At 26.7% G+C, this 13601-nt stretch overlaps 1 protein-coding gene across 9 annotated transcripts in view; it reads right to left on the bottom strand.

Annotated features, from left to right (window-relative positions):
• Nucleotides 1–7026: 7026 nt before the first annotated feature.
• LOC103569880 (CLIP-associating protein 1-A) overlaps nt 7027–13601 on the bottom strand; it is a 35794-nt gene continuing 29219 nt past the window's right edge. For all 9 annotated transcript variants that reach the window (XM_053742887.1, XM_053742889.1, XM_053742890.1 and 6 more), the window contains 3 exons: nt 13135–13466; nt 9554–10907; nt 7027–7416 (listed from right to left, as the gene is read on the bottom strand). In XM_053742887.1, the coding sequence (XP_053598862.1) occupies nt 7210–7416; nt 9554–10907; nt 13135–13466 (1893 nt within the window). In that variant the 3' untranslated portion in view covers nt 7027–7209. The remainder of the gene's footprint in view (nt 7417–9553; nt 10908–13134; nt 13467–13601) is intronic.

The following is a 13601-nucleotide window of genomic DNA, read 5'->3' as shown; positions in this document are numbered from 1 at the left end:
TAATCAACTTAAAAATATTTACAATTTTTTTAAATTTAATTAAATTTTAATAATTTTTTAATCTATTACTTTACCCAGGTAAAAAAAATATACGAAAAATGTTCGAAGCTGAAACATCGAAACGTAACACGATTTCGTATATTTTTCAAACACATTTCGTACATAAAATTTTTTGGATTTTGAGTCCACTTTTCTCAAAATACAAAGGAAACTTTTCGAAAATTTTTTGAATATGGAATGTGTTCAAAAAAGGTTCGAAAAGTTTACTTAGTATTTTGAGGAAAATAAACTCCAAATTCAAGAAATTTTATGTTCGAAAAATATCCAAAAATTGTTTAAAATCTATTGGAAAAATTATCGAAGATTTTAAAGCAAAAAATATCAACGTTTCAGAAATTGAAAATTATAAAAATTTTCTTACTCCTCTAAATTGAAAGAATCTGAAAATTTGAAAAATTTAAGTTCAAAAGAAAAAAATACAATAAGTTTTTTATAAAAAATTTTCTAAACCAAAAAAACAAATTATTGAATGTTCGAAAAAAATACGAAATTGTGTCACCCCATGTAGGAACTTACAAGCTCTGACAACGGGGCTAAGCACGGACCAGGACTGGGTAACCCAGCTCTGGCTCCCCAGTGTCGGCCCTAGCTAAGGCCCAGGACTGGGCAACCTAGCTCTGGCTTCCCAATGTCGGCCCTAGCTTAGGTCCAGTCGTGGGCAACCTAGCGCTGGCTTTCCATCCTTGGCCCGAGATTAAACCAGAACTAGTAAGCCCAGCTCTGGCTTCCTAGTGTCGGCCCTAGCTAAGGCCCAGTCGTGGGCCCTAGCGCTGGCTTTCCGCTGTTGGCCCCAAACGAGACCCAGTCATGGGTAACCCTGCTCTAGCTCTTCAATATTGGCCCAAGCTTGAACCAGAACTAGTTCACCGAGCTCTGGGTTTCCACGGTAGACCCTAGCTAGGACCCAGCTATGAATAACTTCTACCCATACAGGAAGCCCCCGAGTTGAACGACGGGGCCATGCCTGGGACATTATTGGGAAGCCCGTCTTGGCAAACCTATACTGTCCCATGCCTGGGCCATAACTGGTTAATTAGTATTGGCCATTCCAATGATTACCCAGGCTTGTCCCAAGACTGAATACCCTAGCTTTGGCCAACCCTAGAGTCACCCTAACATGGGCCAAGATTGAATAACCTAGCCTCGGCCGTTGGATGGTTACCCTAACATCGGCCAACACTAGATAACCTAGCCTTGGCCAAGCCGAGAGTCACCCTAACTTGGGAATTATGGTGGTAGAGTAAGATAATTAAGCTGGGTTCTTGATAATTAATCAATTAAATTTAATAAATTTTATTTTAAAAAATTATGTAATTATAATATAAATAATACGAAATTATTTTTTTCTTTCTTAATCGAAAATATAAATTAAATTGCTCTTTATATTTCATAAAACCGAGTGGTTGTAGTAAAATGAACAAGTAGAACATATAAAAGTTTCAATTGAACGCTAGTAGGTTCGTCCAGTAGCCAGCGTTCAAACCCAGCAATCAGAAGGACGGCAGTTCACGCCCAGAGCCCAGCAGAATTTTCACCGAGTTTTTTTCACGTTATTTACTTCACTTAAATAGTTTAAACGTTAATGATCACAAACTCTAGTACTTTAATAATAATAAATTTTTTTTTTTAATTGAATTTATGTGTATTTTCGATGCATGGGCCAAGTCTGGCAACCAAGCATGGGCCAGGTCTGGCAAGCAAGCATGGGTCAGGGCTGGCAACCAGGCTTGGCACCCAGTTATCATTCCAGACTTCTACCAAGGCTGGAACAAGGCTGGCTTACAAGCTTGGTCCAGAGTTCAACATAGTTGAACCAAGCCTGAGCCAAGCCTGGGCCCGTCGTACTTTCCTATCTGGGACGTTTCAATATTCGAACATTTTTCGTATATTTTTCGAACACTTTTTTTTTACACGGGTAAGCAATGCATAATTTTATAATTAGTTTTTTAAAAACATCTTCTTTGGAATTAAAACTAACATAAATCATTTACTTTGAAGTTAATAATAAATAGTGATTAGCAAATAAAAAATTAATAATTTAAAGTAGGCAGTTAAACTTTTTCAAAAATTGAGTGTCAGTCAAAAAATGTTAATGACTTTTATTTTATAATAAAAACTATTAAAAACTTTTTTTTCAAATTTATTTAAAATTCAGAAATTTTTTTTTTCACTTTTTCAGGGGGTGTCCTGTAAAATAATAATGAAAATGAGTTAATTTTCAGCAAAATATTAGTAGTTTCCTATGATTTTCCATTAAAATAATAATTTAACGGATTACAAATAATTTGATTCAACCAACAGTTGATCTAATCAATAAAAAAATGAATAATAATTCTGATTAAATCAGATTGAAATCCAATCGGTCATTCCCAGAATCGCTCGTAAGCATTCCGATTGACAAATTGAATCTGACTAATAATTAAAAATTTGATCCTAAGTATGATAAATTTAAAATTTCAAAAATTGTTTTTGTCGCAAATAATTTTTTATTTATTATCTCAAATTGGCAATTACAATTTAACAATTACATTATTATTATAATTATAATTAAAATTATTATTATTATTATTATTATTATTATTATATTATTTATATTATCAATAGTACATTTTTATTTATTTTTTATAAAAGTAATAGTAATTAGTTAAAAAACAAAAAAAACACTTAATCGCCATTTGCATTTAGAAATTATGTTATATTTTATTATATATAAATAAATCGCACCTTTGTCGTAGTTTTTTAAAATCTCATTTATTCTTTGTCATTGTCTTTATTATTATTATTATTATCATTATTATTATTATTATTATTATTATTATTATTATTATTATTATTATTATTATTATTATTATTATTATTGTTATTTAATTATTATACCCACAGTAAATAATACGGAAAGTTAACAAAAATGAAAAAAAAAAAAAAAATTATTCGTCTTTTTGAATTGTTAAATAATAATAATATATTAACATACAAATGTGATTATGTTATTACTGTTAAATAATAATTTATTTATTTACTTATCCTTTCACTCATTTGATAATCTTTCACTTTCATTCGCTTCTACATCACATCAATAAAAATTATTATTATTATTATTATTAATATTAATATTATAATTATTTGTTGCTTAATTATTATTATTAATAAATATATGTAGTAAAAATTAATATGTAAGTTACAAAAAAGCAATAAGTGATGTAAGTTAAATAAAAAAGTTAATTCATTTTTTTAATTAAACAGATAAATAAAAAAAATTAAATTCATTATTTTTTACTGAAATTAATGAGGCTAATTATTGATTAATGAAAATTAGTTAACAGAAGTAATAATTATAAAATTAAAATAAAAATAAATTATGAATGTTTATTATTATAATTAATTAATATGAATGATTAATTACTTATGTTACTCGTTAATTTTTAATCGCAAAAAAAATTTTGATTATGATTTCACGCAAATTACACGGAAGATATATTACAGTGTTTATATTAAATAATTATTCAAGCATTAATATTTATTAATTAATGCGTGTAAAAAATTCGTTTTACAATTCAGATGTCATTTATAATTATTGTATTATTTTTATTTATACTATTATTAGAGTTTTTAATATTAATATTAATACCAGTAATAAAAAAAATGTATTGTATCAATGGCACGATCTTATTATAACAAAGGCATATATATATTCATATTGCTAATGGTAATGACCTATATTAATTCAAATTTTCTTAAATAAACACAAAATTAATAAAAATTAATTAACATTCACTCATCAGTACTTTTGCTCTAAAGTTCGTCCGGCTCGAAGGACCAAAATGTAAAATTAGAATACTTAGAAAAATAGATCTGGTGTAGGTGTTATTGTTTGCTACCAAAAATTATTAATAAACACATCTGTATGAAAAATTAATTAAATTTTTATTCACATTTATTTAATTTAAAATGTAACATAAGAATATTCAGTAAATTATATGCATTAGCTACACTTTTAAGTGAAGAGGGGTCAGAACTTTTTTCTCTGTCACACTCAAGTCGACGAACGGTACTATATCTGTTGCACTTGTGCAGCAAATGGAAACTTTGTCCATGTTTTTCTCTTAAACAAATGAACATTTCTGAAAAATGAAAACATAGGTTGCTAGATTTTAGAACATGCGTCGAGCCTCGTTCTTCTTTTTGCGTTTGAAGGTTTTGTTTAAGAGAAAAGCTTGGACAAAAATTGCTATAGACCCTCCTTAAATAAGAAAATAAATGTGAATAAAAGTTCCATTTATTTTACTTATAATTTTAGTTAGCAAACAAACCTATACACCAGATCCATTTTCCTCAACATTCGAATTTCGGAGTTGGTTATTTTTGGTCCTTCGAGCCGGATGAGGCAGAGCGAACCTGCTGATGATTGAACGAATAATGATTCAAATTAATTTTATTATCAATTGTTTATTTATCAAACTAATGTTGTTAAATAATACTTAATTTTTTATTTAAATTAAATAAAAAAATTTACGCATTGATACTTAAGGGAATTCAATTTAAATGCTGCTTTATTATTAAGTGTAAAAAAATATTAATTTGATTCGTAGTATCGTTTATAAAAATGAATTTTTATTCTTTAAAACGATTCTTAGTCATGTTTCCCTCTTTAAAAAAATTTTCAATGACCAAATATAAAAATTTTATTAATGAATTACAATATAAATAAAAGCGATAATTTTAAAAAAGTTAACGTATTGCAATGTCGTCGAGATAGATTTTTTAAAAAATTGCTTATGGTTGTTACCAATTAGGAGTTAAACAAAATTTGCTAAATAAATTTTTAGCTTACAAAATTTGACATTTCAAATTATAATCCTTACAGATTCTGCTGAAATTTATTTTGAAAATTTCATGGAACTTCTAATTAATAACAATTGTAAGGACTTTTTTTCAAATCTATATCTCAATAAAATACTACATTACGTTCATACTTTTTTAAACTAATTTGTTAATTTTTTTCTACTAATTAATAAAATTTTAATACGGTTATTACAGTTGAGTCATTGAATATTTATAAATAAGTGGGGAGCGCTGTCCAAAAACCGCTTTCTTCAAAGTTTGCGGTATTTTTAATTTCTCTTTTTTCAAAAGAAATTTTTCTATACTAAACATGTGAAATAATATTAAAAAATGTTTATAAATTTACTTAAATTTTTATCAAACGAAAAGTTGTAAAATAGTTATGCATTAAATTATTTTTTATGGTTTCAAAAAAAACTATTGAATAAAAAAAAACTATTTTTTGTAAATTACTATTTTTATATACATCAAAATAGTTCAAAGTGAAGTAAGGATTGTAGGATAATTTTTTTTTTTTTTTAATAAATTCATTAACAAATCAACGATATTACATTACAATAACTGATATTTTTGTCAAGATTTACTTTACAAAATTCAGTAGTTATTTATTTAAGGATAAATAACTGTAATAAATATAACTGTGACATAATAACCGTAAGTCCAATAGCGCAAAAATTTAAATCTATTAAAAATTATATCGTTTAATTTTTAGAAAATTTTTGGGAGTGTTCTAATTAAATGAGTATAAAAAAAATTATATAATCGTATTTTCTAAATGTTCGAAGCGATATATGCCGATAAATATTTTAAGCTTTATCAAATTATAGGATATGTAATACAAATGGTAATTAATGTATAATTTATATTTACGGTTATTTTGCTGATTGGTTATTTTGGTTTCAGTTATTTTATTAAGTTTATTTTGTACTCCAGTTGTTAGTCACGTAGAAGGAAAAATACAATGAATTTTTTGGAGATTCAAAATATTGATCCTGAAAGTTAGAAGACAATTAACAACTTTCGGACTTTTTTTTCAACAATTTAAAAAAAAATAAATAAGCTAAAAATATGCACATATAGAAAATTAAAAAAACTATAGGCGCAATTTTTTTTCTATAATTTACACTTTTTAAAGTAAATCCAAAAATTATTTAAAATATCTTGAAGTTAGAAGACAATTAACAATTTTGAGACTTGTTTTTCAACAATTCAAAAAAAAAATAAATAAGCTAAAAATATGCACATACAGAAAATTAAAAAAACTATAGGTGCAATTTCTTTAAATATTTTTTTTTTATAATTTACATTTTTTAAAGTAAATTCAAAAATTATTAAAAATATCCTGAAGTTAAAAGACAATTAATAATTTTTAGAATTTTTTTTAATCAACAAACCAATGAAGAAAAAAAAACTAAAATAATACACATGTAGAAAATGAAAAAAACTGTAAATGCAATTTTTTGAAATATATATTTTTTCATAATTTATGATTAAAAAAAAAAAAAAAACTATTAGATGTCGGCTAATTTTAGTATCATTAAAAATATTATTTAATAATATTTCAATTATTAATAATAAATAAAAATTAATGTGGATCAATAAGTAAAAATATGAATATATTAATGTCCTTTGCCAAAAATAAAAAATACTAGTATGAAATAAAAAAAGGACTATTTTCTTTGTCTGGAACCTTTGATTATTGTTGCGTTAATTAATAAACTATTGTAAACTATTTATTTTATTATGCAATTAAATTATCGGTATAAAATTTTTTTAAGTGAAAAATAAACCGAAGTAAAATTGGTTTGTTTTAATAGATAAATATATAGATTTAATAAATAAATTTAATGACAAATAATGCATATTCACCTGGAAAATACATCGATGACTGGTTAAAACTTTTCTTTTTTTTTTTTTTTAATATATTTACAATAAATAAGTTTTAAATTATTTATCTTCATCTTCATTTTCCTTAATCATTCATGTCACAATTAAATGAAATTGTGATTTTCATATGTTGCTAATTAATTAATAATTAATAGTAATATTCAAATGAATTAAAGGTTTTAATTTAAAAGACTTTGATTTGAAATAATGCAATAAATGTTTTGTTATTTCAATTAATATTGTTTTTTTATTTATTTATTAATTACGTATTAAATGTTACGGATTTGTTGCACTTTTACCAATAAAACGTAATAATAATGACTCATGTCTCTCTTGAAATCTTGCAAACCGCTTCAATATTGAAACTCTTAGTGTCTCTGAATTACTATTACTATTACTATTATTATTTTTAAATGTTAGTTAATTTTTACTATGATTACTTCTCGGACTCGATGATGATTGAACAGCTTCTTGTGCTTTTTGTATATAAATATTTAATAATTTTAATTTTCCACCATAAAGATTTTTACGGTATTTATTAAATGCTTCTTCACCAATAGCAGCATGAATTGCTACCATACAAAATACCGCTGCTTTACGTACAACACTTTCTGGATTCTCATATGCCTATAATTTTATTTGAATTTTATAAATTAATTAATATTGTAAGAATAAAAAAGTCATTTTTAAATTATCAACTTTACACTGAGAAAAAAATGACTCATAAAAAATTAAAATAAATTTTTGATCCTAGAAAATAAATTTTTTAGTTTTCAATAAAATTTTTTTTGTCTAAAGAAATTACAAATTTTTTTGTTGAATTTTTGAAAAAAAATTTACAAATTCTTCGATTAAAATTTTAAATTTTTGTTGTAAAAAAACTTTTTAGGTGCCTTCATATTTTATTGACTTCAATAACATAAATTTTAATAGAAGAATTTTTTAATTTTTTTTTTTTAATATTTTATTTTGCAATTAGTAAACTTTAAAAAAAAAAAAATTACGGCAAATAGTTTGATTTTTTTAGACGAAAAATAACTTTATTGTAAATTTATAATAAAATAATTTGTTGTACCAAAGAAATATACATACATATTTTTTTTTTATAAAAGCCATTTTTTTCTCAGTGTAAACAGTAAACAAATTTTTCTTAATTGTGTAAAAAAAATTGCATATTTGAATTTTTGAGTTAAAAATTTCAAATTTTTGTGTGTAAATTTTACCAGGGTGGCCACAAAGAAATGATTTCAAAATTCCCTGATATTTCTTGGTTTTTCAGGTAAGTTTTTCATATTTTTGCCTGCTTCTGAAATTTTATTGATATCATAAAGATATTCAAAGTTTTCATTATATTTTCATTGTTAATAATGAAATTTGATGATTAAGTCATGCGAGGAACCAAAAAAAATTCAATAAAATAAATTAATATGGCCTACTTTTAATTATTCGATGTTAAAAATATGTAAGTTAAAATATTTAATAAGAAGTTTTATGATTGAAATAAATTCAAAATACACTAGTCACAAAAATTAAGGGATATTAAAAAAATTTCAAATTTTTAAGTGATTTTCCACAGGTTGTAACTCGAAGGTAAATGGTCGTACTACAAAAACAAAAAAGACAAATTGTAACTTCAAGTGTCTAGTTTTCTGATCTGATTTTGAAATTTTTATAATATTCACGGTTCCGGAATAATAAAAAATTAATATTATTATCGAAAAAAATTTATTGAAGTCCGTAGACCGTTTCTAAGACGAGCAAAAATTTGGAAAAATTTTTTTGATGGTTTTCTTAGAATTACTCCAGAATCGTGCATGATTAAAAGAATTTCAAGATCAGATCAGAAAACTGGGCACTTGAAGCTACAATTTGTCTTTTTTTGTTTTTTATTGTACGACTATTTTTCTTCGAGATACATAGAGTTGAAAATTACTTAAAAATTTGCATTTTTTTTTATATCTCTCCAGTATATTATTGAAAAATTTTTACATTTTTAACTGTCGCAATTAAAATCACGAATACTTTTCGAAATTCCCTGGCATTTCCATGGTATTTCCCGGTTGCATTAAATTCCCTGTCAATTCCCGATATACTTGGTTTTCCAGATTTGTGGCCACTCTGTTAACATACTGCTATAATGTCCCGTGAAAAAAAATTGTTGGAAGAAGGTTAAACAAGCTTTGATAATTCCAAACTTCAAAACATGACACAACGATGAACTTTTAAACGTTTTCTAAACTTTCGAAAATTAAAAAAAAATCCATGATTGATTTAATGCTATCAAAATACGTTAAAAAAAAAAGTTCAGAAATAGTTCAAAATCATTTTTTTCTGACCATATTTTGCACTGAAAAAAATGACAAAATTCATCACTTTTAATGAAAAATCAAAAAAATTTTACAAGTCGAAAAATATTAATTTATATATAAAAAAAATAAGATTTCTTGACACAAAAAATTTTTACTCATCCCAAGAAAATTTTTACCTATCTCAAGAAATTTTTTAAGGCAAGAAAAAAAGTCCCGCGCCAAGAAATTTTTTTCTAAGAAAATTTTCGTTTGCATTTCATAATAAAAAATATTTTTTGCACCCGGAAATCCCATTTTTTCTGTAGTATTACATCAGTTTTCTTCTTTATATTTTCAAAAATTTAAAAATCGTTTAAAATAAGTTCGTAATTTCCAACCTTTTCTCGACGATATTTTAAAACCAGTTTTTCATCTACTACAAAAAAATATTATTTACATACAAATATAAATTTTACCTGCATAAGTGTTCCCATAACATCATCAATTTGTGCCCCAAGCGCTTCTTTTCCTCGATGCTCAACTACATTCTGTATCATCTTAATAGCCGCAACATTTTTCGGAAAAGGTTCAGTTTTAGCTGTAGTCAAAGCTAAATGAATCGTTTTATGGGCTGGTAAAACAGCAGCAATCATAGCAGCACAATCTTCAGCAGCTTTTAGTAATTGAAGAGGTTTAGCACATTGTGCACTCGAGTGACCTCGTCGTGGGCTACTGCTTGAACCCTCATAAGCTTCCGACTTATGTTCATTTAAAACTTTTAAAATCAATAAATCCGCGAAATCATCAAAATAATTTGTTAAATCACGACACTTTAGCATTTCAATCAAAGTTTTTAGGACTTCTATTTCAAGACTTTTATCATCTAATGCCAAACAATCGAGCATTGTTTTAAGTAATTTTTTAAATTGTGTTATGACGTATTTTGCACCATCACCTTCACGAATATAAAGTTGAAAATCTCGTAAAACGTTGGCTTTATCTACAGTATGTGTCTCTGGACTCTGAAGTAAAATTAACGTTCTTTCAAATACTTCCGGACCACGTGGAAGTTCTGGTGATACACCGGAATTATGTCCTTCATATCCGTTGTTACGGCGATCAGGTAAAATTAAATCACCAGCTATTGTATCACTTGAGCCGTTCACGGCAATAGAATTGACACTGCGACCACGTTGAGTTGGCGACGAGACTGATGATGATCTTCCAGAATTCGATAGAGTTAAAGATTCTATTTTTTCTTCAACATCTGCCATATTACTGATACCAGAATCTTTACTTGAAGTCGCACCTTCCATACGTTCGAATCCATAATTTTGAATTTCCGCTGTTGTACGTCGCAGCGATTTGTAAACTTCCTCTGGGTTCAAGTGATCATCGGATTCTAAATCGTGACGTAATATCCGAGCTGGAGACTGAGGAACTCGAGGTATTTGACCACTTGGTGAAGCTGGATTTGAAGCTGGTGATCGTTTCAAATGATTTTGAATTAAAGGCATTGCGATATCTTGATACATTTTAGGAAGTTCGTTCAACATCATTGGAAATAAAGGCGGATTTAGATTATAAAGGGCTATTATGGCTTCTTGAGCATGACGACGAACTTCTTGACTTTTTACGTCATTTGTCCAGTCTAATAAACGTACGAGTGCGGATTTACAGCTCGGGGTTAATGATGAAGGCTCAGCATTCTCGGTTATGTGAGTTAAAAATGTAAGCGTTGCAACTTTTACTCGAGAGTTTGGAGTGTGGGCGGGATCAGTTAAGAAACGCATGACTACGGGCAACAATTGCTCACTTGGAAAGTATTCCCTGAAACAAAGTGATTTTCATTTAAATATATTTTTAAATTCGGTTTTCATTATTTATATTATCAGACGTCTAGTTTTAAAACTGGGCGTTAACAAAGAAGCGATAATTTAATTTTTTTTTAATTCTTACTCTATTTATTGACTACTATCTTAGGCTTGAGGAAATTAATTTAGAGGACACCTTATTTTCTATGAATTTATTTTAAAAAATCTACGGTTATTTTCAAAACATACAAAAAATCAATGAGCAGTAGATTTTAAATCTGAATAAAATTTTTTTTTATCAAATTAAAAAAAAAATAAATTTTATTGATTTTTAACTTTCCGCTAAGAAAATTAAAAATTAAAGAAAAAAAAAAAAAAGGAAATTATTGGTTTCGGTCCAATTTTCGAAAATCGAGTTTTCATCATGATTGTGCAACAGCATATCCGAGGACAAAATAACCAGGACAAAATATCCGCGGAAATAATATCCGATGAATAAAATATCTACGGACAGAATATTCTGAAAATAAACATACCAAAGATATGAATTCATCACATCAAAATTTTCATAGTTAAAATCATAGTCGAAGAAAGTTATTAAAAACATATTTTTATAAAAATTTATCATTTAATTCATTAAATACTCTATGTGAAAATACATATGATTGATAGATACATATAGGTGTGAAAAAGTGCTCTTTTTTCACGAATTTTGTGTGTGTACAATAAAATATCTATACAGACAGAATATCGTGAAAATTGACATAACAAAGGGATGAATTCATCACATCAAACTTTACATAGTTAAAATAACAGTAAAAGAAACTTATTAAAATCATATTTTTAGAAACATTTATCATTTAATTCATCACATAATATATCGATAAATATTTAATCAATTAAATTTTTTTACGGATATTTTGTCTACAGATTTGTTGTCCACGTATATTTTGTCTGATGGATATTTTTTTGCGGATATTTTTTCCACGGATATCTAAGCGTATCACCAAAATGCATCAATTACCGCCTCAATCACCCCAAGCGATTAATGCGTTCAAGAGATATCGTCGGAGAAAGAAATGGTAAAAAACGGTTTTTCGCGAATATCTTTGAAACAACTGAACCAAAAAATACCGAAATCTAATCAGCTCTAGAATTCAATAACATCGATTGCTACATGGAGCATTAAAATCAGTTAATTAGTTAAAAAAAAAAAATATCGACGACGAAAAGCTTGAACCGGGTCAACTAGCTTCTGGATTTTCTTTTATATAAGAACGTTTAAAACTGGTAAAAAAAAAAAAAAAAAAAAATAAGTTATAATCAAAGTTAAGCTTTTTTCAGTTAAAAATTGTGATTTAAAACGACAAGAAAGTGTAATGATTGAATAAAAATCGGGCGAGAAAAAGGTTTATTTAATTTTCTCAGTCATCTATTTAAAATGATTTATTTGCTCCGCTTATATGGTAAACTCTTACCATGTATTATCATATCCCATAACATAATCATGGTTATATATTTACTTCATCCCTAATTCATTAATTAAGGTACCAGCGGGTAATAAGGCTTAGCTAAGGGAGATTTTGAATCGAATCGAAAATAATGCATTTAATTATCGAAATGTATTATTAATTTTTATTTCAATACATTAGCCATAAAATGTAATGAGCTAATGATAATTTTTACCATAAACAAACAAAAAATTATGCTTTTACAAAAACCATACGAACAGGCCTTATTTTACTCCGGCAGGGTAATAAGGCCTACGGGTTAAACAAACTGGAATAGCTTAATTATACTTAATAAAATTGGTATTAGAGATGAATCATCACTTAAATTTAGCAACAATACTTTATAAGAGTCAGAAGACTAGATTGCTTTGCTCAACATCACTTAAAACTATCAGTATCCTTTTTAAAAGTCAGAAGACTAGATTGTTTTTCTATAATTTCTTCTGCGCTACGACAGAATATGACGGATGATGAAAAACATAGAAAACAGGGAACCCGGTATCGGGACTCTATAAATTTGTCGTAACATCTCTATGCAAAACCCTTCTACAAGAATAGCCTTTAGTGGAAGTGATTATTTTAAATATCATTTCTGTCACTTAGGCCTTATTACCCGCGGGTACCTTATTTTTCGTGATTTTCCAAAAGTTTAAAAAATATTTCTACCCGATAACTAAAACTAGACGTATAAAATAATAAAAGATAAAAAATATATAGGCATATTATACAAACCTTACAACATCAAGTGATCGATTTATTTTTGTTTGAATTGATACAAGAAGATCCATTCCAAGTTTGTTGAGTAATCGTGTACATAAAACGTAAAGCCAATCAACTAAATCCTCACTGTGACTTGCAATAAGTTCATTAAGGGTATCCAAAAATAAACTGAATACTTTGGTATGTGAATCCATAAACATTTTTGTGAATATATCCGTTATTTGACGTAATTCCGTGGCTGTCAATGTGTTTCCGTTCATCAAAAATTGTTGCAAGTCCATTAATCCTTCCTTACGTTCACCCCACTGTTTACGTCCGCACCATTCTATTATTTCTTTTATGTCCTAAATTTTGATAATAAAAATAATCTATTAAAATTTTATAGTTTGTGTTTAATTATTGTATTACTTTAATTATTTAATATTTAGTTAAAATTATTAAGTTAACAATTAGCACAAAAGACAATACAATATGATTTA

Source organism: Microplitis demolitor, chromosome 2 (genome assembly GCF_026212275.2).
Source record: "Microplitis demolitor isolate Queensland-Clemson2020A chromosome 2, iyMicDemo2.1a, whole genome shotgun sequence".
Taxonomy (NCBI): domain Eukaryota; kingdom Metazoa; phylum Arthropoda; class Insecta; order Hymenoptera; family Braconidae; genus Microplitis; species Microplitis demolitor.
The sequence above is the reverse complement of the archived record's forward strand: the minus strand, read 5'-3'. Positions and strand labels throughout refer to the sequence as shown.